The sequence below is a fragment of the Camelus dromedarius genome, chromosome 5 (assembly GCF_036321535.1).
Source record: "Camelus dromedarius isolate mCamDro1 chromosome 5, mCamDro1.pat, whole genome shotgun sequence".
In the NCBI taxonomy this organism is placed as follows: Eukaryota; Metazoa; Chordata; class Mammalia; order Artiodactyla; family Camelidae; genus Camelus; species Camelus dromedarius.
The window spans coordinates 83,693,471-83,721,319 of record NC_087440.1 but is presented as its reverse complement, the minus strand read 5'-3'; the positions used below and the strand labels follow the sequence as shown (position 1 = coordinate 83,721,319).

Here is a 27,849-nt window from a genome sequence, read left to right as displayed (position 1 = left end):
TGCGTACAAACCCACCCTTGATTGGGGGCTCCTAAACATTTTTCCACAGAGGTCCAAACCTGCTCCGGGCAGCCCTATGTACACACATGATTTTGGTCTTTCAAAATGCTTGCCCATTTGACCCTCACAAAGGCCTGTGATATAGACAGGAAGTAACTCTTATATCCATTTGACAGATGAGAAAACTGAGGCTTGGAGAGGTTAGGTTACTTGTCCAAGATCATGGTTTGAGTGTGTGCCGGGCTGTCACTAGGACCCAGGGGCCTAGACATTTCCTCTCCTTTTCTTCCCTTTCTCCAGCATGGGCTAACAAGAGGAAACTCCACAGCGGCCTTGGGGAAGCAAAGCAAATGAGCTGTGACATGGGTGAACGGAAACTCACACTGACTTTCAGTGATAAACCAAGTTCAAAACAAACCCGGGCCAAATACCTTCAGCAGATGAAGGCTTTCCCCCTTCTTCTAATTTTAAACCTTGCTGGCCTGGTAGGAGTGTCTGTGGTTACAGAGCGTAGTATCTGCCGCTGCTGTGTGGTCAGAGGTAGAATGGGGAGGTGGTACTTACTTGATTTTTCTTCCTTGATGGTGTATTCAAGCACCTCGGATGGGCTCTCGTTCGGGGAAGGGAAGTGGACACAGAGCACCAGGTGCTTCAGGCCGCTGTCCCGGCGGATCAGGAACGTCTGCAACCAGGGAAGGGGGAGCTCCATGAGTCAAAGATGTGGGGGCGGAGGGTTAGAAAGACAGCAGCGAGATGGAAGTCACTGGAATGTTCCAGAAACAAAGAGGTGGGGTGGGGGTCAAGCATCCCTCAGAAGAACTAGGGATTCTGCCCCAAGAGTCATGTGTCACCTGGCCCATGTCCCCTGGCTCCTTGAGTCTCAGTTTCTCATTTGCCACTGAGGGAGTGTCAACTAAATCAATGCAGATTCCTGTGTCCCATCCCCTGAGATGTTGGTCCACTGGGGGAGGGGAGTGGGGCCAGAATCAGCTGAATCTGGTACAGGTTGTGGTCTGGGATCCACAAATGTGTGGGTTGAATTTCAACTCACAGCCCAGCACATATACCCTGGGGAAGACTGTTATAAATAATCATAGATATTTTTTCCACCCACAGAAATAAAAAACAGCTAATAACTAATATACAGCTTTCCCTGGGACAGGAACGGTTATGAATACTTGGCATATATTTGCTTGCTTTGTCGTCTCAATAACCCTGTGACGTGAGATTTGCTGTTATCCCCACTTCACAGATGAAGAAACTGAAGGGCTCTCTGACCTTGACAGGACCTGGCTCCTCGGGCTGGTGTGATGACTGAGTAAATACCAGTACGGGCTTGGCCCCCAGGGCTCACTCTGGAGGCTCTGCCTGGCCCAGGCCTCACAGCTGAGCGGAGCAGAGCTGGGTGTCAGCCCTGGATGCTGGTGTCCATGCTTGAGACCCCAAGCCACATGACCTCTCTCTTCCACAGTCCTGCCCGGGGAGAGACTTGCCCTTTTTTCTCCTGTGGATTTAGTCTAATCAGAAATGATGCTTCGGGCCCCAAGGGCCTATTTCTGCTCTAGTAACCAAGCATCACTTGACGTTTAAACCAGAGCCAGCGTATTTATAGACACTTCACTTTTACTTCTGCTCCAGACAATGGTTCTGCTCAGTTATGGGGACTGTAACTCCTCCACTGTCAGACCCACAGCAGCCCTGGGGCAGTGCCCTCCCCACAGCCATCATGGGGAGGGACCCCTGCTTCCTTTCACAAGCTCTGTGGTTTTAAAATCTTCTTCTTAGTCTCCATTGGCTCCACCAAGCTCATCCTTCCTTCCAGGTAATGATGGACACCTTCTGGTATCTCCCCAGCCTTGTGGGCATGGCTGCCCCTGGGTAAGAGGGAGAGGGGGGGACCCTCCTCTGGGGAAGGGTCACTCTTTCACTTCCTGTAAAAGGACTGAGTCATAGTGTCTCCCCTTCCCTCCACCCTTGTCCCCACCTCAGAGTCTAAACCACTCCCATGTAGGCTCAAAGGGTCCGGGCTAGACTTTGGAAGACCAAAAGTCTGACCAAAGATGCTGGGAGAAGGTTGGGGAGCAGGACCACTGGGGCCTCCTGAGGACATGGCCCCAGGCGTGGGAGGCTCTGGCGGAGCACAGAGATGGCGTTTCTGCCCCTCCCCTTCAAGGCGCACTGTCCTACAAATTCTCTGCCACTGTTATTGATTACTATTATTATTATCATGTTGCTGTATTATTATAGCCATTAATACAATGTCACTATAATTGTTAATGAAACATTATAATAATATTGTTACTACTGACTAGTAGCAGCTAACGCATATTGCTCCCCTGGTCTGCCCAAGTCTTAACCACAGTTCATTAGATTCCATGATCTTACTTAATTCTCATATTAAAGCTGGGAGAGGAGCTGCTGTATTATCCCCGTTTTATAGATGAGGAAACTGAGTCCAAGAAGATGCAGGTAATGCCCGGAACGACAGGGCTAGTAAGTGCTGGAGCTGGGATCTGAGCTCAGGCCCTTCGACTCAAGATCCCGAGCCCTGGGCTGTCCCGGTACCCGGCCCACAGAGGGCGGTCTCTCGGCTTCAGCTTCTGCTCTCTGTGAGAGTGCGCCCCTTGGGAGTAGTGACACAGTGCATCCATCTGTCACCGAACTGCGCTCAGGTATGAGTCCACCAGTCTGTCTCCTCCCGCAGGGAAGGCTGGAGAGAGCATGAGAACCCAGTGGACAGAGGAAGGTGGAAGAGAGGCTTCTGGGGCAGAAATGTGAGCGGCGGGTGGGGAGGTTCTGATGATCCACCTGGAAGGCTGCCCTCCTAGGGGACTCACCTCTAGATGGCTCTCCGCCCTCTGCTCAGGGACAATGCCTGGGATCCAGCACAGCCTCACCTACTCTGAGCTGCAGCATCACTGAACTGATGAGTTCACCTGGACCTGAACTCCTGACCCCAGGAATGCGTTGTCTTTCAAAGAGGTCACAGAAGAGGCAAAGTGGATGATGGATGATGGATACAGACTCAGGGCACAGAGGTTAGAGAAACCCAAGGCCATGCAAACAGGAAGTGCAGAAGCAAGACGCAGACCTGAGCGTCACGAAGAGCATTTTGCTTATCTCTTGCCATCATGGTTGTGTTATCTACTCACTGGGGGCTGGGGTTTAGACGGGGGTGGAAAGTTCCCCAGGCTGGCTCAGGTCCCCAGTTCTGAACACCTAACGCCCCCTCTTTCAACACGGCCACACAGCCTCCTGCAGCACCTCCTTCTGCCGTGGCCAAGCCCTGGGGCGCTTGCCAGAAAATTCAAGATAAGGCACTGGGGGTGGGGGTGAGTTAGTGGGGGAGCGGCAGGGAGGGCAGCTAGCAGAGTCCTCTGACCCTTCCTGCTCAGATGGCAATGAGGGAGGGGACACAGAGAGGTGTCTGCTGTGGGCAGAACCCTGGTCAGTGGTCTGCCTTGGCCACTGTCTTCTGGAATAAGATGCTCTGTTTTGCATTTCCCTTTGGGGAGGTTTAGCTGGTCAGCTAGTCACAGGGTGCATTTTAGGAAGCATCCACAGGCAGCACCTCAAAAACACTGTCACTGTGCAGCTCACTGTAGGAACAAATGCAGAGAGGTGACTCTTGCAAAGCATTCTAGATTACAGCGCGTCTCCTGTGCTTAAACCTGGCAGAGTTCAGCCAAAGACAGCGCCAGGAGAAGGGCATGTGAGTGACCTGCCCTACTCCCCTTGTCCCCACCTTCACCAGATGTCCACTGCTTATCCTCTAAGGAGATGCTGCCAATGACAGTTGCTGCAGGTGAGTACCCAGGGGCCTAACGGGCTGCATGTGCTACCCAGAGCTCCTCCAGCACCTTTGGGGATTCCATGTGCAAATTCTCCAAGCCCCCTTACTTCTCTTTCTAGCCCCTGCAGCTGGCTTTTTAGAGCTGCAGGGGGACCCTAGCTCCTCTTTACCAGCCATGGGTCTGTGGGCAAGTTACTTTTATGTCTCTGGTCTCCATTTCCTCACCTGAGCCTGAGAATAATATCTATCCTTCAGGGTTGCTGTGAAAATTGTGATCATGTATATAAAATGTCTGGCAGAGAGTACGCACTTAATGATATTAATTATTATTATAGACTGCTACCATTTACTGAGCACTAAACCACAGGCTAAGATCTTTCTATGCATAATCTCATTTGAAAAATAAATGACAATTTTTAATAAGATCCTTATTATGTATCTTTTGCCAAACAAAGAGATAGGAAAATGGACTCGAAGACCACTTGCCCATGCAGTAGATTAAAAACGGCCACAAATTCTTTGCAGCTCCACCCAGCAAGAGGTACAATCTATTTTCCTGCACCTGAGAGGGTGGCACTGGGACTTGCTTTGACCAAAAGAATGCAGCAGAAGTGGCACTGTGGAGACCCAAGCCTAGATTTTAAGAGGCATGTCAGTTTCCACGCTCACCTTTTCTGACCAGAGCTGTCACAGGAAGAAGGCTGAGCAAGCCTGCAAGAGTTGTGAGACCCAGCTCTCAGCTGTCACCAACTGCCAGAAATGAAAGCGAGTCATCTGGGGCCAGTTAGTCCCACTCAAGCTGCCAGATGACTGCGGCTGCATGACTGACCCCAGGAGAGATGGGCAGAAGAACCACTCGGCAGAACCCACCCTACACTGCTGACCCACAGAATCATGAGAGTCAAATGGCGACTGTTTTAAGTCACTGGATTTTGGAGTGGTTCCTTACGCCACAGTGGTTAACGGTATAGCCATGGGGTATACACAAGTGGGGCTTCATCCTTTGGGTACCCCTCTCCTTCTGTGAGGTGCTGCTATGGGGCCCACAGAGCTCAGTAGGGAAGTCTGAAAGCCAGTGATGCACCCAGCTTGCCACTCTACAGCCAAAGAAACCAAGACCCAGAGATGTAAAAAGACATCCTGAGGTCACATCATTTGTTGGTGGCAGAGCCAATGACCTTCAGGCCAAGGTTGTGACCACTATGGTACATGTCCTCCAACCCAGTCAACCTGCTGAGTGCCAACTGAGCACATATGAGTTCCATGCCAGGCGGCTGCTAGAGGTTTTAGATACCCTGCAGCAATTCTGTCCCTGGGATGCAGAATATTTGACCCCTTGCACAGATGAGAAAACAGTATGGGAAGAGGACTGGTAAAAAGAGAGGGAAAGGGGAAGGTCTGGAGCCTCTGGCCTTGGGGCCCTTCCGTGTAAGACTTCAGCCCACAGGCCCTGGAGCCAGACTCACATTCAGTCCTTGGCTGGCCATGCTGAGCTGCGGGACTTCTCTGGGGATGCTTCTTCCTCTGGAAAATGGGATCACAATAGTTCCTGCCTGTGACAGCCAATATGAGCTAGCTCCCCGAGAACCAGTCCCCTCCCTCTCCTTGCTAACCGACCCCAGTTCTGGCCTGGGTGCCACATCCTCCCTCAGGAGATGAATCCTGTTTGGTCAAAGCCCATCATGGCTATTCTGCTCCCTTTGGCCACTCACCCCCTTCCCCAGCTTCCCACATAGTCAGAGGTGGCCAACAAGGTATCTGGAAAAACATCTGTTTCCTGATCAAAAGACGGAACCTAAGGGCAGAAAGCCTTTTCCCTATGACCTCCTGCTTTTGAATGGATGAGATAGTTGGAGCTGCAGCCATTATTTTGTAACCATGAGATGACAAACCTGAGGATAAAAGCCACCTTAAAGACGAGGTAACAGAAAGGAGGAAAGAATCTGGGTCTTGAAGACATCACTGAACTGCTAAATTAGCCCTGGACCCCAGACCTCGGATTTCTCACTAGGTAAACAACAGTAACCTTATGACTCAAGCTACCATAGGCTGGGTACCACTTGAAGCTGCAAGCATTCCCGGCCACCCACTGCCTCAAAGGATTACTGGAAGAATTGCCCAGCTGACTCCAGGAGAGTGCCTGCTATATAGCAAGCACCGGATATATGGTGCCTTCCTTCCCCAGCACCCCTACCCGCCTCGGAGCCCCGGCTGTACAGAGCCAGCGTTCCTATCCTCCTGTTCAGGGATGGCCCAGGAGTCAGAAAGGCAACATGGTGAGGAACCAGGCACCCTGACATGGAAAGGTATCCTCATGAGCAGCTCCAAACTTCCAGGCTCAGCCCCGAGGAAAAGGATGCGCTCAAGGTCAGCAGTGACAGAACATGAGGTGACAAGTCCAGGTCCTGGCCCTCCTCTGTCCACCTCCGGGACCCTTGCCTGTGGGCTGCCTAGGGTTATTAGGAATGGAGCAGTTCACACTTATACCCACAGCGAGACCTGCCATGAGCCACTGCTCCCAAAAGCTTTTCCCAATTAACCAGGCCACCCACAAAGCTTGCTGAACCCCCACGTCCTCACTGAACCTTTCTCTCCTAAAGGAGTAAGACTCGTCTAGTGCCTTGTTGAGCTGACATCTGAGTCAGCCGGCTCCTGTTCCCTCTTTATTTTTTCCCTTTTTGTCAGTTCCCCCAATACACTAGACTAGGAACTCACCAAATGCAGAAGAACCCTCCTTCCCCAGTTGTACAAACTGACACATGGCATGTCCACTCTGAGGGTCCAGTTTTCTTTGAAGAGCTAGGATCCCCCATCGCCACTTCCAGAAACAAAAGTGGAGTAGGGGTCAGAGCCCTGGGCTGTGAGGCTGGACACTTGGCATCCCTCCCAGTTCTGACCCTCGTTTGCTATGCCCTTTGACAAGTCACTTCCCCTCTCTGAGCTGGCTTTTCCAGTCTAGTGAGGGAGGGGGGCTGAAGGGTCCAGGATTTCTTTCTTCTAGAAGATTCTCTCCCAGTATCAGTGTGCTGGGGTCTTTCCCAGACCCCAAGAGACTTGCATGAGGGTTAGTTTCATGGATAAATTACTGCAATCCAGAAGGTTCAAATAGGACAGGAGTCCCTCCCTGTCCACCTTCAGCCAGTGTGGGTTTTGGAAAGACCAACTGAATTCAGTCGCAGCTGGGCTAGAATGTGCTTAGGGAGAGAATTACACGGCCATTGCACTCCCCTCCACCTCTCCAAATAAACACAGAAAAACCCACAGCTAAATACACTATAAATGGTTTTGTTTTTGCTCTCCCTTTTTTGGCCTGGACAATCCAGAGCTGTCTGCTTTTCCACTTTTGTTATTTTAAGACTGTTTTCCAGTTGCTTGGAGAAAATTTCCAATCACGCTCTTTAGGGCAGGAGCAGAAGTGGCTGGGTTCGTCCCAGAGACCACGAGTGCAGGGGCTTCCGTGCCCGCAGAGGTCGGGGATCTGGTGGCGGGAGCCCAGTCTGGACACACGTGGTCCACCTTTCCATTACTTATAACGAGGTTGTAGCACGGCACGGAGTGGAGTTTCTCGAACCTGGCTGCACATCAGAAACACCTAGAGAGCCTGGAAAATATGCTGACAGCTGAGCCCCATTCTAAACCAGAGAAATCAGCATTTCTGGGGATGAGGCAAAGACAGCATTTTTTTTTTTTAAGTCTTTGAAAGCAGTTAGTGCGTTCAAATCATGCTCCATCACTTAGTAGCCATATTTCTCAGGGCAGGCTCCTTACATCAGGGCAGAGTTTCCTCATTTATAAAATAGAGCCTGCGCCCTGTTCTGCTGGGCTGTTGGAAAGATGAGAGATGGTACTTGGCACACAGCAGACCTGCTGACTGTATCTTCTTCCCTGGCCCTGGCATGCTGAAGTGGCAGGAAAGTGGCTTCACTGATGTTTTCGCCAAACTAACATTGAACAGAATTGGTATTCCTTGGGCTCACACCAGCGGAAGATGCCTTGAACCACCGATGTGGCTGGTCCACATTGCAACTGAAGTTACTGCAAATCCGGAGCTAACCCTTCACTACAAAAAGCCATCTTACAGGAGATTTCTTTCACCAAAAACCACCTCTTGGCCTAGAAGCAATGGCACTTCAGTAGCAATGAACACACATAGCGCCCAGATCTTGGTTTCTAATATTATTCTCCAATAAAAGGAACAAGGGCTCCTTGGAGAAATGTCTGATTCTAGGACTGGGGCAAGAACTACACAAGACAATCTGGAGCATCTTGTAGTGTAAGAAAGTAAGGAAGTGCCCCCCCTAAACAAAGAAACAAACAAAACACACAGTGATGGGGGAATATGTCAAAGGGACACAGGAGCCAACTGGAAGAGCTCCTGGTGGCCAGAGCTGGAACAATTCGAGCAACAAAATAATTATAGTAGTATTGGATTCTTACTCAAAGTATAAAATAAATATCTATGAGTCCATATCAATATAAGTGCATAATTGAATAAATAAATTAATGGGGGAGAAGAGACAAATCCCTTGTGCCAAAGAATTTCAAATAATTTGTATAGGTGCTCTACCGTCAAGGAGCAGAACATGACTCTCCACTCCCTGATTGTGGGCTGTGCACAGTGACTCCTTCCAAAGACGACCGAGTAGAAGTGGGGAGGAGGGAAGGAGTAACTTTTACAGGGGAGGAACCTGACAGATGGTCAAAGTCAACGTCCACAGTGATAAGTCATGTCGATGGTATGTGCCTTGGAAGTGATGTGAGGAGAATGGCACTTTGCCAATAAGATCCCCAAAACCTATAACCCCTGTCTAACCATCAGACAATTCCCCGTTGAGGGACATTCTACAAAACACCTGACCAGTACTCCTCAAAACTGTCAAGGTCGTCAAAAACAAAGATTAAGTCTGAGAAACTTGCAGCCAAGAGGAGCCTAAGAAGACCTGATGACTAAATGTGACGCAGTGTCCTGGATGGGATCCTGGAACAGAAAGACATTAGGTAAAAGCTGAGGAAATCTGAGTACGTGTGGGTGTGAGTTGTTACCAATGTATCAATATTGGTCCACGATTGTGACAAATGTACTGTACAAACGTTAGATGTTAACAGTCGGAGAAACTGGGAGAGAAGTATATAAGGGAACTCTCTGTACTGTCTTTGCAACTTTTCTGTAAATGGAAAACGTCTAAAATAAAACTAAAAAACAAAAAAGCAAAAAACAACACCCCACTGTTTGGGTACAGATTGAATAAAGGTGGCTTTTGATTACCTTGCTTCCGGATATACACACATCAAAAAAGGGCCAATATGTTCCCAGCACCTTATCAGAGAAGCAGGTTGCAGGAGACGGGGAGTGGTGGACAGAGTGGGATGTGGTCAAGGTCATATAGATATTTGGGACAAAGGGGCTGGATCTCCAGTTTCCTGATCAATGCCCCAGACACCATGAAGCACTCTTTTGCCTTGGTGCCATGAGGGGTAGGTCCAGGTGATCTCTGAAGACCCTCTGAGCTCTCACAGACTGGGGACTACCCAGTGTCTATGTCTTTAAAAACGATGAAGCTATTGCACTGGTGGAATTTCAGACCACCAGTACTGTGGGAGTGATACTATGTGGCAAATGGCCTTCCCAGCATCCCTGAAGATCACACGATGCAGACTCTGCTCTTACTAGCTGTGTGACCACAGGGAAGTGAGTTAACTTCTCTGTGCCTTCCCTTCCTTATGGGGAAATGGAGACACTGATAACATCAGCCAGACAGAAGTCACTGTGAGAATCAATAAGATCATGCAAAGAGCACTCTGGGTAAAAGTTAGCCAATCTTTTTTATCAGAGCATGAGCTTTAGGGCTTTACTTCTGCTTGAAAATACAGAAGCTCACGGAGAGGAGTGGGATACTGGCTACGAGGGCAGAGAACTGAGCAGAAGGTGAATCTGCTCCAATTCTGCTGTCCTCAGGGCTACCCCAGCCCCTGCAGCCCAGAGGGGACAGTGAGTGGGTGACAGTGGGAAGGGCCTGGCTGACCTCCTTCAGTCCATCGGTCTTAACAGTAGCCTATGGTCTCACTTCCAGGATCAGATTCAAGGCTCTGGACACGGGTATCCCTTCAGGACCCAGCCTGAAGCTTTCTGTTTCTTAAACTTTGCCCCTGGATTGTACCTTCTCCTACTCGGGGTGAAGAGGTTTCTGGGCCTCTTGCAGCCACAGAGCCTGGGATTAAGGCTTAAAGCCTTGTGTGACGTGCGCTCGCCTGGAAAGTAAACACAGCCTAGCGGCCTTTGCCTCTCACTGCAGGGAGGCCCTGAGCAACTGGCCCAGCTTGGCCAGCTCCCCAGAACCAGCCCCACCCTCCCTGCTGTCATTCATTCATTTGTTCACATGAACACGTGGAGCCAGACTTGCTCTGAACCCAGGCCTGAGCCAGATGCCGGTGTCACATGGCAATGAATGCAGTGTGGTCCTGCCCTCCAGTGACTCCAGTTTGCTCTTGTGATTCCAGTTTGCTTTCATGCCTCCAGTCATGCTGTCTTCCATCTCCATGTCCCCCGGCCCAGCTCACACCCACCCCTGGGGCTCAGCCTGTGCTGTTCCGTCACCCAGCCTCTCCAAGACCCTCTTAGCTCCCCCATCCCAATCCTGCCTGTCCATCCTGCATGGCCCAGCTCACCATCCGCCTCCTCCAAGAAGTATGCCTGGATCACCCCACCTGGACATGCCCCCTCCCTCCTCCAGGTCACTCACTGTCCTGCCTTTCACACAGCACTTAGACACCCTACCCTCTGCCTTACCATTCACATCTGTGCATGGGGCCCTCACCAGACCCTCTGAGAGGACAGTGGTAAGATCATAGTTTACCCCTCTTTATAAACATGCCTCATGCTTAAACTTGTCTGGTATCAGCTGACCTCAGAAAATTATTTCTTTTTCTCTCCTGCTACTAACCTTCAGTACTTACAGAGGGGTGTGCTTTGGCTTAGTTACGACTGGGATCAAATCCCAGCCCTGTAAACTCACTAGCTGTGTGACCCAGGGCAGGTGACCTCACTCCAGCAGCAGGAGCTGCTGGTGCCCCGCCCACTCGCCTTGGCGCCGTGTCTTTTGAGGGGACTCCAGTCCTACTTCCAACAGCCAGCTTGGCATCTCTTTGCCCATGGGCTGTTCTGGTCAGAGCCAGATCCTGTCCTGTTTAGGGCAGAGAGGAGGTCCTGAAACATGAATCCTCATCCCCCATAGCCTTGAACCAAAGGCTGTCAGGAGCTGGTGGGTGATACCAGCTCCCTCACCCCTCTGGGCGGGATGACTTCAGATGGGTGTTCTACACCAGCTCCCAAAGTGCCCCAGCGGGCGTCAGCTCCACGTGCCCCCAGGAGCAATTTGCATGGAGACACAGCTTTTATTAGTTGCCCTCCCTTCCTTGTCTTATTTCCCCTGCCAGTGCCCCCTGGGGTCGACACCCAAATAAACCACTTGAATTTAAATCCTCATCTAGGGGTCTGCTTCTGGGGAAGCCCAAGCCAGGGCATGCCTCTTAGCCTGTTTCATCTGTAAAATGAGGATAATGGCAGAGTTTGCCTCACAGGATTATTTTAAGGATTAAACAAGATGACATTCATACAATGCTTGGTACAGGGCCTGGCATTAATAAGCATTCGCCACGTGGAACCACGATTGTTATTCTGAGTTGGGCTTATCTTAAACTTTTTGAAGAGAGGGTTGAACCCTTGGACGAAGTGGGCACGACTTACACCCGGCGCAGCCTGCCTTGGAGACCCACCTGCCCCCTCTCGGGATGGGTCCTCGCTGTCTGGTCCTCCATGCTCTACACGCATGTCTGGACGCACCTCTCCTGGTGACCAGGAAAGGTCCGGAAAATGGCCACCTGTCTGCATCACAGCCTTGCACTTGGGCCTGTTTTTCAGCTCCATCCTCCCGGGAAGGATGGGAAGTGAGTCCCCTAGAACCTAACAGGGGAGTGGATGACTGCTGGGGCTGCAGCCTGGGAATGCTGACCGGAACACCTGCTGATGTGAGTCTCTGATTTTATTCTCTATGTAGTTTCATCGTCTGCTCTGAAGCCCTCAATCAGTACAAAACTGAAAGCCTTTAGGTAGGGAGGAATGAAACAACAGGCCTTGCTTTCCTGAGGACTACGGTCTCCTAGCTTCCTCCTTCGAACCCTCTCCCAGGCTGACCCAGGTGCTGAGGTTGGGCTGGGCTGGCCCACAGGGCTCCAGCCCCGGTACCCAGAGGAGGCCTCCCTCAGCCTCAGCAGGGTTCCCCTGGGCCTTCAGGCCTCTATGGTCCCTACTCTCTGGGGTAGGAGCCTCTGTGGGACTTTGCTGGGGTACCATAAGTTCCAGTAATTCCAATTTTCAGGTACAATTGCCAACTTGATGGATTTTATCTAGTCCGAAGTGGATGAGTCCACTAACCACTTGAGCCCCCTGTGTGTAGGGGTTTGGACTATTCCCTAGACACAGTGTAGCAAGACACACCACACTGAAGGTGAGAACAGCAAAAATTGCTAAAAGATGCGATTCCACCTGTGTCACATAAAACGTGCATGTACCACACAGCACGGAAGCTCCCCAACTGCCTGGGTTCAAATGTTAGCTCGGTTCAAATGCTAGCTCGGGCACTTGTCTGCTGTGTCACCTGGCAGGTCAGCTTTGTATCTCAGTCACCTCATCTGTAAAATGGGCATAATTGGAACATCTACCTTGGAGGGCTGCTGTGAGGATAAACTGTGCTAATTCACATGGAGAACTTAGATAGTGCCTGGAACACAGTAAGTTCTTGGTGAATGCTAGCTCTTACAGACGTGGAAGTCTGCATGGAAAAATAATGAACAGATACGCCACACACTTCCAGCAGAAATGACTTCTGAAAGCAGACTGGTGGTTGGTTGCCAGTGGCCAGGAGAAGAAATGGGGAGTAACTGCTTAACGGATGTGGGGTTTTATCTTGGAATGATGAAATGTTTTGGAATTTGACAGAGGTGGTGGTTGTACAATCTTGTGAATGTACAAAATTGTGCACTTAAAAATAGCTAATTTTATGTTATGTGAATTTCATCTCAATTAAAACAAAACACAAAAAAAGATTTCTGGGAAGTAGATTAGGTGAAAAAGAGTTGGTGGGAAAGAAGGGAGGGTAGAGCTCAGTGGTAGAGTACATGTGTAGCATGCATGAGGTCCTGGGTTCAATCGCCAGCACCTCCATTCAAAGAAATAAATGAAAATATAAAACTAATTACCTCACACCAAAAACAAAAAAAAATTTTTTTTGTTAATAAATAAAATTTAAAAAAAAGAGGAGGTGGGAAAGAACTTTATCAGACACTTTACTTCTTATTTTATCTCTTCTGCCCGGCTTGATTTTTTTTTTTATAATAAATACATATATGTATCACTTTTTAAATTAAACAAATTTTTAAAAATTTAATGGAAGTAGCATGTAAGAGAAAATGGGTGGAAAAAAGAGATAAAATGGGTGGAAAAAAAAGAGAAAATGGGTGGTTAGTGGGTGGCATTTGATGAGCTCTGACTCATATTTCATTATCTATATAGCTTCCTCGGTAATGCTTACACTACAGGGAGGAAAATACTATTAATGGCCCCATTTTAATGAGAAAAGTGAGGTTCAGAAAATTTAAGCCATTTCCCAACTCACACATCCTGACTCCAAAAAACCTTTTGATTACATCACACAGCCCCTCATTTCCACATGCAAAATCAGGGGATGTAAAATGATTTCTCAGGTCCCTCTGGCTCTGATACTCTCTAGTCCCCAGATGTCTGGCTGAGCTCTCCAAGGCTCAGTCCTGCCTCTCAGGTGCCCGAATGCTCAGACAGCCCACACCAGCCACACACTCCCAGGCTCTGCTCCTCAAAGCAGAAACCAGCCTTCCCACTGGTCCCTGGCTCCGGAGTTCTGGAAAAAACAGCCTGGTTGAAAAGCTGCAAACATAAGAAAAAGGGGCAAATGGGCAGCTGTCCAGAGGGCAGCTACTTCCCAGGGAGGCTGAGTAGCTCCTTGCAGAGCTGCCCGCCCCTGGCCATGAGGTGGAGAGACCCTGACTCACCCCAGCCGCCTCCCGATGCAGGATTCTGGCTGCCTCCTCCTGGCCCAGACCCAGCTGCAGCCACACCGGGCACGTTTTGACGAGCTTCTCCAGGACGCTGATGCCCCGGCGAGGAAGGCAGTTCTTTGGAGTGACTGGCAGACGAGGCCCCATGTCATCTTCCTCCTCCTCTTCCTGTCCCTCTCCTTTGTCAACATCTGGAATAGGACTGAGAACAGAATCAAATGATCAGCCTGTCCTGCCACCAGCCCGGAGAGGGGTTTACACCAAACGGAGATTCAATTCAACCATGCTTATTTACTCAGCATCTACGTAGCCAGTGGCCCTGTGGGCAATTCAAAAATGAACAAACCATGATCTTCACCTTAAGGAACTTATAATAAAATGAGTGAAATGAGTGAGTCATACACAGAAACAAGCAGCTATAGCACAAGATTGCAATAAATGTAACAGGAGCACACTGCAACGGAAGTAGCTAATTCCAAACCCAGAGTGGACTCAGGAAAATGCCAGCACTTGGGCAGAGCCCTAAAGAGGATTAAAATAATTTTTCTTAATTGAAGTGTAATTTACACCTAGTGAAACGCACTAGTCTTTAGTATACAGATAGACAAATTTTTGCATATGTCTACACCCGTGTAACTACCACCCAGATCAAGACAGAGAGCAGAGCTAACCAATACCATAGTCCCTAGCCACCTGAGTTCTTACAAGTGAGTTGTCTGACCTGAGACGTGCTGTAAGTGTAAAATACAAACACGATTTCAAAGACTTGGTATGAAGAAAAGGACCATAAAATAGTTCATTAATAATATTTTACACTATGTATTGAAGTGATAATTTTTTTATATACTGAGATAAATAAAACATTATTAAAATTAATTTCACCTATTTCTTTTTACTTTTTTAGTGTGGCTACTAGAAAATTTAAAACTATACATGTGGCTTACATTATATTTCTATTAGATGTGCTGATGCAGACATTTCCAGAAGGCTCCCTTCTGCCCCTCCCAGTCTACACTCCCTGTTCCCCAAGATGAGGATGTAACAGGTCAGGGTCCCCAGGGAAAGGCAGAAAATCACAAGACAAAGTAGAGGTCCAGTTTAAGAGATTCCAGACTCTCCCGAACATGCTCACTCCACTTGACCTCCTACACACACTGGCAGGTGAGTTTTGATTCCAGAAAAGGAGGAACAGCATCTTGGTGCCTCAAATCCTGAGTCTGGTGGGCTATGTGGTCTGTTTGCCTTCCACCTGAGGAATGGTATGTCTCAGGGTATCTTCAGGAGTGAAAACCTTAATGAGACAGAAGAGGTAGTTATAAAGCCAGGAAGATGTGGCTGGTCCCTCTCTTTTGCCCTGTGTCCCTGTGATGTTGCACCCAGGGGCACCAGAGATCAGGCTGGCGTTTGCTGTAAGGAGCCTCCTGGGGGGAGGATGAGCTCCGTTAAAGGCACAGAAAAGTGGAACCACTTGCTGGAGTCAGAGGGCAGCAGGACCCAGAAGTCCTGATGAGGGAGCATTTCCTGAAGGGGAGAGGCATGGTCCTGGAGGTTCTCTAGGTGGTGGGGAGACTGAGAAGTGTGGGATGAAACAGGTCCAGCAGTGAAACCAGACTAGGAACATGTGTGGTGATGAGAGATACGGCGACATCACTTTGCTAAAAGTTCCCTCCTCTGACGCCCCCACTCCTAGGCCCTCTGAGAAGCCCTCCCTCTCCCGGATGCTGCATGTGCTGTGGGTTCTTGAGAATTTCCCTTCTGGGTCCACACAGAAGAGTGTTCCAGGTCACCAGGTGGAACTGCAGGCATCATGGGACTGGGATGCAGCAGGGCAGCCCCACAGACGTCCACAGGCTGTGGAATTGGGTCTCATTTGGAGTTTAAAGTCAGGGCGGCCCAGCTGATACTGATGTGACCTCTTCCCAGGCCCTGAAGTGTGGCCCAGCATCTCCTCTGGGGAAGCAGTAAAAACAGCAGAGGCAAGAATTACCCAGAAGAGAAGCATTCTGGGCCTGTTAGTTTTCTCCAACCCCACTTGGAAACACAAAAATATCTTCTGGCACCAAAAGCCTTTATAACCATCCTTAAGCCTTCTCGCTTGGCCCGGGGCCTCCCCAAGAGGCCAACTGGGACTCTAACAGCAGCTGGAGTGTGAGCAATTGGCTCCTATTTCCTCTCTGCCACTAACTAGGCTCAGTTAGTTTAGTTAAGTCCATTGGCAAGTCCGTTCCCTCTTAGGGTCTCAGTTTCTGCATCTATACAATGGGGGAGGGGTGACCTGAGATTCCTTCATTTTCTGAGTGGCCTAGGTAGGACCTAGGCTTTTGGGACAAGGGCCCCCATTTTCTCTCTTAGGGCCAACTGCAATCAAATGGGCTTTGGAAGAAATGAGGAAGTTTGCCTCGAATTCACTCATACTATGAATATTTTCTGAGGGCCTGCAAGCACCAGATGTTATATTAGGCATTGGCTTAGAGCAGAGAACAAAACAGTAAAAAAAAAAAAAAAAAAAAAAAAAAGAAAAGAAAAAAGAAAAAGAAAGAAAAACCCCTCATCTCCAGGGAGAGGAGTCAGGCCACAGACAAGGTGAAAGGGTGTCCTGGGATGTTAGGTGGTGCTGGGTGCCGGCCAGGCAGGCAAAGGGCTGGGGCCAAAGAAGCCCTCATTGAAAAGATGACTTTGAGTAAACATCTGGATGCAGACAGCTAGGGAAGGGATTCCAGACACAAGGGCAGCAAAGGCCTGGAGCAGCAGGCCTTGAGTCGCCTGATGCAGGAGGAACCACGAGGAAGCCTGTGGGTGGCAGGAGCCAGGACAGTGATGGAAGAGGAGGTGAGATAGAGGGGGGTGCAGTGGGAGTCCCTGTAAGGCTTCTGGAGCCACTGGAAGAGTTGGCTCTAAATCCTCGTATATAAACACCTTCCCTGGGCTCCCAGCTGGCAGCTTGCCCACACCAGCCCCTGGGTTTCCTCGGCAGGAAGACACAGGCCCATTAAGACCTGGTGGGGCCTGGGTGTGGCCGCTGGGCCCACGGAGAGTCTTTAAGGATCCACAGAGATGAACGTATTTTGCTCCCTCAGCCCCCTGGCAGTCCCACCTTCATCCTGCTGCTTTCAGGGTGACCAACTAGAAACTGCCCTAGGCTCCAGCACCGCGGGAACTGTACCATCTCTCCTCTTGTGATCGTGTCCCTTCCCTAATCTAAAACCTTCAATGGCTCCCACTGCCTAAAGAATTCAGTCAGTCCCTAATACTGTATTCCCTTTCTGAACACCCTCCCCCCACAGCCTCCCCTACAGAGGTCCATCACCCCAGCAGAACCCGTGCTTGCCCACCTGACACGCCTGCTCTAGCTGCTCTCCCTACAGCTCCTTCAGATTCTCCATTATTTCCTCCCAACCTTCTCTCCAACGAGTATGCAAAATTCTATTGGACCAGACATAGAAAGCAAGAACGGTTAAAGAAAAGATGGATAAAGTAGACATATCGAAATTTAAACCTGTGTCCATGAAAACACCTCATGAAGAAAATAAAGACTCAAATCACAGGCTGGGAGAAAATATTTGCAAAGCATACATCTAACAGAGAACAACCAAATTCATTTTGAAAAGGGGCAAAAGATTTGAAGATGCCTCAAAGAAGAAGACATACAGCTGGCCAAGAAGCAGGTGAAAAGTGCTCAGCATCATTAGTCATTAGGGAAATGCAAATTAAAACCACAACGAGATACCACGATACAACCACCAGAACGGAAAATTGAATAGACTGATAACATCTCATGTTGGCAAGGATGCGGAGTAACCAGAACTCTCAGGTTTTACTGGTGATAATGTAAATTGGTCCAACCATTTGGAAAAAGGCAGTTTGTTTGTTTTTTTCATAAAGCTGCATATACAACTACCCTGTGTCTGAGCCATTCCACTCCCAGGTATGCACCCAAGAGAATTGAAAGAGTATATCCACAAAAAGACCTGTACTTAAATGCTCGTATCAGCTCTATTCATAATAGCCCCAAACTGGTCCAGACGTCTATCAATAGGAGAAGGACAAACAGATGGTGGTATATCACACAGTGAAATAACAGTCAGCAATAAAGAGGAACCACTGATACATACAATCCCATGGATTGACCTCAAAAACACTGTGCTGAGTAAAAGGAGGCAGACGCAAAAAAATTCATACTGTATGAAGCTATTTATGTGACGTTCAGATGGTACACTTGGATATGTGTGTTTACATTTCATCATATGTAAATTTTACGCCAAAACAATAAAAAAGAACTAAAAATAAATACCGAACTCTAGTTAATGATATGCATGCTAACATATTGGGGGTTATCCAGAACTTTCTTTGAAATGCATAAGAAAAAGTAAGGTGGATTCATGGACGGATAGAGGAATAGATAGATGCGTAAGAAAGCAAATAAACAAAAACATTAAGGGTGAGTCAGTGGCATATAGATACTGCAAAATTCTTTCAACACCTCTGTATGTTTAGTATTTTTTTTATGGTAACTGTTGGGGATAAAGTTCTCTATTCTTTAAGGCCCTATCAGAAGAAGCCTGCCTGATGTACCACAAGCCCTAGGTTTGAATCCTGGTTGTGTGATCTCTGGCCAGTTACTTTACCTCCCTGGGCTTCAGTTTATTCACCTGTAGAAAAACAACAATAGTCCTTACCTCACAGGGTTATTGTGAAAGTTCAGTGGGACATCCGTCAAGAACTTGGCACGGTGCATATCCTTCAGTAAACGTTAGCTACCGTTTCTGCCTCTTCACCCCGCTAGTTGAAGCTAGTACCGTTCTTCCGCTCTGCGGCCCTCATTTTAGGACTCAGCACACGGGGTTAGACTGGGGCACACATTTGTGTGTTGCACTCATCTTGTACCCAAGACAACATCAGGCCCCAGAGGTTACCCACAAGTTCAAATGCCTGAGAACCACATGGCTGGATGACGTGAGTAAAGAAGTCGTTTTGTGGGGAGCACAGGAAACAAATAACTTGGAGGATGCCTCTTCCATCTTGAGCTCAGCTAATAATGGTGGAAAGACACACAAGACCTGGGGTAATTCCAGAAACCTTCCAGAGGTGAGTCCTGCAGAGGCTTATCTTGGCTGCTCAGACTAGACCACTCAGGAGGCCAAAGGCTCTCAAGATGTTACTTTCCAGGAATTGTCCAAGTCTTTCTGGGTTCTCCTTTCCCTCCAAGTGGGCCAGTGTGGAAGTAACAAGGGCTTGCTCAGGGCCCCCGAGGTGGTGACTTGGCAGGATCAGAGGCTTGGAGAGGAGCCTATAAGTGTCAAAGGCCACAGCAAGATCTAGAAGTTAGAGAAGATGCAGCTGAGGCTGGGGGAGGTTGGAGCCTTGTATCAGGTCACCAGAGCAGCAGAGCCCTGAAGGGACAGTGACCTGGGCACTTGCTCTGACCAGGCCAAAGAAGGGAATGGGGCCAGGCAGTTGTCCCCCAATCCCTGAGTCCTTGCTGACATTGGGCCTCGGGTCACCTGAGCTCCCTGGGTGCCCACCTGCGACTATTACGTGCCGGTGCTAATGCTGGAGCTCTGGGCTGGACTGCTGGGCTCAAGGACGGTGGCAGAGGTGCAAATGGCTTGAGGCGGCACCACGTCAGGCTGTTTCACTGCCGTGATTACTGTTACTAACCAGCGTGGCCACACCAGCTCTAGCTGCCAGGACTGTCACTGAGCCCACACAGCCTCAGATATGTCATCCACTAGCACGGCCGGTCACCCCAACACCCACGTCCTCCCTCTCACCAGCCAAGCTCCAGCCGAGGTCCCTGCAAAGGCAGCCCCAGGGGCCCCAGGTAATTAATGGCACTATTGGCACAAAATAATGAGCTCAGAAACTTTAAAGCAATTCCACCAGAAAGAGCAATCATTTCATTACTAGTTTTCCTTCTGCTTGCTCATGGGGCATAGAGCAATTAAATCTAATCAGTGGTCCTAATGGCCTTCTGATTCTCAGGGCGAGCTGTCCGTGGACACCCAGGCTGCCCTACCCAGATGCAGTGTGGCCAGACACCGGAAACCCGCGCCCTGGGCCTGGACTCGGCATCCTGGCTTATCTGAGGACTTTCTCACCAGCTCCCCAAAGGAAGGAGTGACGTGGCGTGGCGTGGCCATGCTCCCTGGCGTGGTACCTGCATCCGGTAATGGGCCTGTCAAACCTGTGTGAGAAGGAGGGGAAAGCTCTGCTCTGGGCTGGAGAGGCCACCCCAGGGGGTGACTGGATGTAGGGTCCGCTTGGGGTGTGGGGCCCTGGCTGGATGCTGCCTGTTTGGAAGAAGGCACCAAATGTTCCCAGTTCACAAGGGCGCTGGCTTTGGGCTGCTGCGTGGGCCCTGGGAAAAGGCTCAGAAGTTCCAATGCTGCCTCATTGTAAGGAGAACTGAGCCCCCCTTGTGCAGACTTGGCTGGAACCCGGGGGGAGTGTGGGATGGAAGGAGAGGACCAGGAAAAGGCCGTCCCCATCCCACCCACGATCCTGACCTCATGCAGGCGGGGCCCCTAGCTTCAAGACTAAGGGAGTCTATGGGGATAAAGAGGCCAGGTTCCGGGCATAGTGCCAGCGGTGTTACGGATGGCCTCATCACTGTGTACAAGGTGCATAAGGACACAGACAACATGGAGGGGTGGGGTGGGAGGGGCCTGGTAACTCCAGTCAGGGCAGCAACTTGTCTGTTCATCCGTAAGTAGCCCGCACCACACAGTGTCCACTGTGTGGGCACATTCCGTTAACTTAGTCATCCTCACACCTACTCTAGTGGTTTGCATCGTGTCTCCAAAGAGACATGTCCAAATCCTAACACTTGGCACCTGTGAACGTGACCTTACTTGGAAAAAGGATCTTTTTAGGTGTAATTAAGTTAAGGATGACATCATCCTGGATTTAGGGTGGGCCGTAAATTCAGTGAGAGGTGTCCTTATGGAGACATGGAGAGACATAAGAAGGCCATGTGAAGAGGGAGGAAGAGAGTCAAGTTATGATGCCCCAAGCCAAGGACACCAAGGACTGATGACCACCATGGGAAGCTAGGAGAGAGACCTGGAACATGCTCTCTCAGCCTCCAGATGGAACCAACTCTGCTGATGCCTTGATCTTGAGCCTTTGGCCTCCAGTACTGTGAGAAAATACATTTCTATTGTTTTTAGCTGCAAAGTTCAGCCCTAGGAAACGAATACACCTACCCTGTACCTGATAGTTCCATGTAAAGATGAGGACACTGAGGCACAGAGAGGTTAAATAGCTCACTCAAGGTCACACAGCTGAAGTGGCAGAGCTGGAATTCAAACCTGAACAATCTGGATCCAGAGTCTGTGTTGCTAACCTCTACACTATTGTAGTTCCTGGAGAAATTCTAAAAATTTCCCCTGTATATGTATCCTTGCAGTACCTGGCAAAGAGTGTTTAATTATGTTTGTTATCCTATTTGGAATATGCACAAACACACATCAAGACATATAAATAGAAATATACATAGAAACAATTTCCTGAAGGCTACGTAAGTCATCATTAAAGACAGTTATTTCTGAGAAATGCAGGAAGGCATTTCAAATTTTAATGCTACTTATGCATTACTTACATGATTAAAAATCATCTTAAATAAATACATGAAAACATATTTGCTTGTTACCTAAATGCATGCAGGGGGGAGCTCCTGAGCCCATCAGGTATCCCAGCTCTGCACTGACTCACTGAGGGGCTTAGATGCCTAGCACGCTGACCTCCAGGTTCCTCTTCTGTAAAATGGGAAGTATAATCAGCTGAGAGGGTTTGTGTCGGGAGTAAATGAGATGAGGCTGGCAGGCACGGAGAGGACGCTCCGTGTGTGATGATCATCTCTGGAGTGCCCAAGACGAGTAAACCTCTAAGAGCTGTAAGTGGATTGCTGGTGGGCCTCCAGTGCCCACCCTGAGCTTCTGGAAGCCCAAAGCCTTCCTCTCTTTTGAAATGGCCCCTATTTCTCAAGCTGGGACAGGACTGTCCAGAGTCCCGGAGAGGAGTTTTCCCTGTCTCTGACCCTGGAAGCCCCAAGAACCAGCCCCCAGGGTGAGGGGGGACACTCACTCGTTGCTGCCCCCACGTCCCATCCTTTCCCTTCTCCTCCATGAAGACTGCTCCTCAATGAAATGACTCCCTCTGCACAGAGAGGGAAGGACCAGACAACAGGGACAGGCATGTGGGAGGAAGCGGGGATGCTGCAGGGAGAGGCATCAGTCTCTCAGGGGACACCTCTGACTACAAACACAATTAGAGACTTGGCAGTCATTTAGCTCACTCTGCATAGCTCAAAGATGAAGAATTAGGACTCATACAGCCTCAGTCCCAATCCCTGCCACATCCTGGCTGTGTGACCCAGAGCAAGGTATTTAACCTCTATGGGCCTCAGTTTTCTCATCTGTGCAATGGATCTGGGAATACCTGCCAAATGTAATGTACATCAAGCAGCATCTGGCATGTGACAGGTCGTTATTCCAGCTGGGGTAACCACACATGTGATCATGCCCTGTTTCTCCTATGAACACCAGCAACATGAGAAATGGCCTGAGATAGGTGACAGCCCCCTAAAAGCCACCGGAGCACCAAGGGGGTAAAGTGCCCCGTGAGAATGAAAGCAGTTGCACCTGCTCTGAAAACGATCGTCAAAATCTAAAAGAGAAGTGGGTGCTGTAGCCGGGGCCCCAGCAGCCCCACTCCTAGGACACGCACAGGTATAAGAAGACAATTGATAAAGCTGCCGCTGCAGAAGCATTTACAGCGAGAGGAAATGGGAACCACCGATGATAAATAAGCTGTGATTCGTCCACCCTGGACGATCACACAGCTGCCGAAAGCTAGGAACCAACTGCTACACGGCCAAATCCCCAAACTGGGAATTCACTGTACCAGCCTTGTAGCTTCTCTGGGAGCCTGAAATCACGACAAACGAAAAAGCTAACAAGTTTTAAGAGCAAACAAACCAAAAACCCAATGTTGAGTGAAATAAGCCAATTATGAAAGTAATGAAAAAACATTTCTATAAAGTGTTAAAATGTACACAACAGCCCTGTGCCTTGTCTGCAGACAGCCATGCGCCCCAAATTCAGGAAAATGGTGAGCTCTACAAGGGTTGGAAGCAACTGCGATCAGGAAGCCGTGTGAAGGAGGCTTCAGCCAGTTCTGTCAGGATTTATTTATTTTTAAAACATCTGAAGCAAATATGGTAAAAAGATAAGATTTAACAAAGCTGAATTTGGGGTACCTAGGGCACTGCTAGGTTTTTCTCTAGATTTCTCTACCCTTAAAATATTTAATTAAGAAACAAAACAAAACAAAAAGCCCACGTGCACACACCTTCTCCCAAGTTCCCAGAGCACCTGACATGACCAGGCGATAAAGAGTGGGGGGTCTCTGAACCCTAAGCCTATTCCTTCTGCCAGTGCAATTTCCCCTGGGGTGGCCCCTGCTATTTTTTTCTTGGCATTTAAAAGTCAGTTCTGGAGCCTGATGGCCCACATTGAAAGGTAATCAAGATGAGTCCATCCAAAGTATCAGGCCCCAGGGGACTTTTAGGAAAATCCTCTGACAGCTGCCACAAGGTCATCAGAGCGGAAGCCAGAGGTCACTGGGGCTGTTTCTCTCCAGTGTGGCAGCCACAAGACTTGGGCCAAGGAGCAGCAGCTGATGCCAGAGGGAGTGACACCTTGGAGTTCTGACTGCAGATGAAGATGCCAGCGGGATGGGGCGGCAGGCATCTGGGGCTGGGAGAACTCCTCCTGGGGCCCTGGTGTGATGAACAAAGGTGAGCCCCTCACCCATCCTGGGCTCAGTGTCCTCCTTCTAAACAGGGAGACTAAGCCACCGAAGAAAGAGAATTCGTAGTTGGTGGCAAGACAAGAAAATTTAAATGTAAAAATTTTCTTTGCCAGTTTGGGCCCCCTCCCTTCCCTTAAGAGTGTGTTATGCATCTGCATTAACCAGACCTTAGGAGATAACATTCCTTCTCAATCTCATCAAGGGTCACAACTCCTTAGGAGATAACCTTCCTTCTTAATCTCATGTGACCCATGACTCGCCTTGTAGTGTAGATCTGGATTGTGTAAACTGTCAATAATACATCATATGAGTATAGCCCTTTGTCTCCAAAACTTATATACCTGTGCTTTGACCTTTAGAGATTTCTGAAAGACTGTCCCTGGGTTATAATGCTCAGGTTGGCTCAAATAAAATTTTCCACTTCTTTCTAGATCAACTATTGATTAATTTTTCATTGACACCACCTACCTCAAAGGTCATGTGAGGATCAAATGGAACAGTGTAAGGAAAGAATCCAGCCACAGCTGACAATTAAGTGGTAACTCCAAGATGGAGAGCTCAAGGCACTTCATGGAGGAAGCCACCACTCTTTAGACCCTGGGGCAGAGCAGGGAAGGAGTTACCTCTAATGAGGGAGGAGGACCTGGGAACTTTGGGGGTAGGGAAGCCCAAAACCAAGCCCCTCAAAACCAACTTGGTTTATGATTAGCCTCTCTATCCAAAACTTGTTTCCCTTTCTTGCTTTATCCCTGTTTCCCTCAGGATTGAAGTGTATCAAAGAAAAGGGGGGATTGAAATTGAGTAGGACACTGTGGGGCCTTCCCAGATACAAGAGCCCTGCCTTGTCCCCCATCTCTTGTTTATAGAAAAGTGCATTAGTCTCCTAGTCCTTCCCTGAGTTCCAAAGAGCAGTTACTAATTAGGGAAGTAAAGGAATGCAGAAACAAAGGGAAAGCAGTCAAGCAAGAAAAGTAAAGGTAGCTTAAACAATAGTTCAGTGACAAAACAGAGTCCCAGGTCCTCCTCAAGGGATATATATAACAATCTGATGCATTTTGTTTTCTTTTTCAGTTTTATTAGGTAGAATTATTACAGTTCAACTACACATACACATTATGTTGTCTGATGCATATTTTTGAGTTGTTCTGCAAAAACTGACTCTCCCACCCAGGTGAAGGATGATAACTACATGCTGACTGCAAGCACATTATAGTCCCCAGACTGGCAGGAGCCATAAGGTTGATGATTAAGATTCCCAAAACATCACCATGTTATCTCATCACCCAACCAATCAGAAGAAAGTCCATGAGCTGCAACCCTCACCCGAAATGTTGCCTTTAAAAACCCTTCCCTGAAAGCCACAGGGGAATTTGGGTCTTTTGAGCACAGGCTGCCCATTCTCTTTGCTTGATGCCTGCAATAAACACTGTACTTTCCTTCACTACAACCTGGTGTCAGTAGATTGGCTTTGCTGCACACAGGCAAGCAGATCCAAGTTCCACTGGGTAACAAGCACACCAAAAGACCTGTTGGAGCAGTTGTTTTGGATCAGTGATATTCCAGTAAAGTACATGTCTAGGACAAAACAAAAAGTCCTGATTTGTAGGACTGATTGCCATAGTTGTAAACACTCTCACCATTGCTGATAACAAGCTATGAATGGCTTAATAACCAGCTTAAAACTCCTGAATATTTGACAACAGGCCTTTGTGAGCCTATCAGCTGCAGCACACCGTAAAAGGCTGTCCTCCACCTCAGATGTTCCAGACACTGGAGTCCTCTCTGAACTATCCCAATTCTTAGCTGTATCTGTTTGAAGACCTCTAACGACCAAGGGCTCACTACTTCACTGGGCAATCCATTCTGAGAAGCAATTTTCGATTTCTATTGAGATGAAATCTGTTCTTCTGAAGTTTTTCTTCTTCTTGCCTTATCTAAGCTTTATATGGACACCCCACCCCAACACAGCCCTTCAACTATAGCTGGCACATCTCGTCACCACCCCAACTCCCTAACTCCTGCACAGGGTCACCTCTTCTCCAGTTTGAAGCCCCACTCTTCCACACGGCTACCCAGAGGTAACATTTACCAGCTATTTCCCTGTGGCTGACACTGAGCTGAGTATTATACATACATTGTCTCTATGAATTTGCATACAGAGTGGTTTGCTTTTTAATAACAGTTTAAGGCTTACAATTCAGTGGTTTTTAGCATGATCACAATTATGCAGCTATCACTACAATCAATTTTAGAGCATTTTCACTACCCCAACAAGGAACCCTGTCCTCATTAGCCATCACGACCCATTTCCTCCCAATGTCCCAGCCAATGGCCACCACTAATCTACTTTCTGTCCTTATAGACTTGACTTCCAGGTATTTTATATATATGGAATCACACAAGATGTGGTCCTTTGTGTTTGGTTTCTTTCACTTGGCATCTTGTTTTTAAGGTACACCCCTGCTATCACAGCTCACAGACTGCATCTGTGCTTCGCTTCTTTTTATTGCCAAATAATCTTCCAGGATGGATACACCACATTTTACTTGTCCATCAGTTGATGGACATTTGGGTTGTTCCCACTTTTTGGTCATTATGAATAATGCTGCTGATATTCATGTACAAGTTTTTGTATAGACATTATTCTCAATTCTCTTGAAATTTCAATTCTCTATTTACCTAAGAATGGAAATGTTGGGTGGTATTGTAGCTCTATATTTAGCATGTGAGGAACTGCCAGGCTGTTCTCCAAAATGGCTGTCAGTTTGCAATCCCACTGGAGGAAGGTACCAATTTTTCCACATTCTCCATACTTGTAATTGTCACCATCCTAGTGGGTATAAAGTAGGACCGTTGTAGTTTTTTTCCCCAAGTTTTTTTGAGATATAACTGATATACAACACTATACTGGTTTAAGGTGTACAGCATAATGATGTGACTTACATACATCATGAGATGATTACCACAATAAGTTTAGTGAATATCTCATTGTGGTTTCGATTTGCATTTCTCCAATATATGTCTATGTTGAGAATCTTTTAATTATTAACCTCATATATATTTTCTAGAAAAATGCTTAGATTCTTTGCCTGTTTTACAATTAGATTATTTTTTTATTATTAAATTGTAAGTTGTTTATATATTCTAGATACAAGTGCCTTATGAGGTGTAAGATTTGCAAATATTTTCTCCTATTGTGTGGATTGTCTTTTAATTTTTTTGATGAAAAGGTGAAGACGTCCTCTGAAACATAAAAGTATTTAACTTTGGTAAAGTCCAATTTATCTATTTCCTCTTTTGTTGGTTGTACTTTTGGTGTCATATCTAAGAAACCATTTCCTAATTCAAGATGATGAAGATTTATCCTTACTTTCTTCTTAGAGTTTAATAGTTTCACCTTTTACATTTAGGTCTTTGTTCCATTTTGAATTAATTTCTGTGTATGGTGTAGGGTAGGGTTCAACCTCCTTTTTTTGCATTTGGATATCCTGATGTTCCAGCACCATTTGTTGAAAAGACTATTCTTTCCCCATTGAATTTTCTTTGCCTCCTGGTTGAAAATCAATTGGCCATAAGTTATGGAGTGGTTTTGAGCTCCCTCATCACATTGTTTGTATTCTTCTGAGTGTGCTGAGTATCCTTCTGTCTTTGTACCTCTGAAATGTAGAGTCTCAAGCAGGGAAATGATTCCCCATCACCTAAGCAGCTCAGAAAGGAGCGTGACCATCACCTTCCACAATCTAGATACTCTACTCCTATTAACACGACCTAAGACAGCATCAGCTTTTCTGCAGCTACATATACAACAATCTTGGGGAACTATGAGAAGTTTTTTTGGATTCTGAGGTCAGGATCGCATTGTGGACACAAAGCGACATAACATGAGTTTATGAGATGAGTAGTGACATGCAAAGGCTGTATTCATCACGGCAATGGGTATGCTATAAAGGAAATGTCACTGAGCTAAGTAAAATGAGAAGATGGGACCAGATCTGGAATAGCAAGCCAGTTGGACTTCCCTGTGAACCCTAGTTGATGGGCAGCAGCTGCCTGGACTGCTATGCTAAAGGCTGGGCAGAGAAAGAGACCTGGGATCTCCTAGTGATGTCTGCCACGGGCTCTGTAATAGGCTATGCATTGTCTGAGCATGGACG

The 27,849-nt window shown here is 48.0% G+C and overlaps 1 protein-coding gene across 2 annotated transcripts in view; it reads right to left on the bottom strand.

The window, feature by feature from the left end:
• RIN3 (Ras and Rab interactor 3) overlaps nucleotides 1-27,849 on the bottom strand; it is a 104,216-nt gene that overhangs the window by 53,786 nt on the left and 22,581 nt on the right. Inside the window, exons 1-3 of one of the 2 annotated variants that reach the window (XM_064486211.1) lie at nucleotides 18,559-18,632; nucleotides 13,877-14,084; nucleotides 565-682 (exon numbers count right to left, since the gene is read on the bottom strand). In XM_064486211.1, the coding sequence (XP_064342281.1) occupies nucleotides 565-682; nucleotides 13,877-14,084; nucleotides 18,559-18,617 (385 nt within the window). In that variant the 5' untranslated portion in view covers nucleotides 18,618-18,632. Of the gene's footprint in view, nucleotides 1-564; nucleotides 683-13,876; nucleotides 14,085-18,558; nucleotides 18,633-27,849 lie in introns of those variants that run through there. The other variant, XM_031454222.2, reaches the window with a different exon arrangement.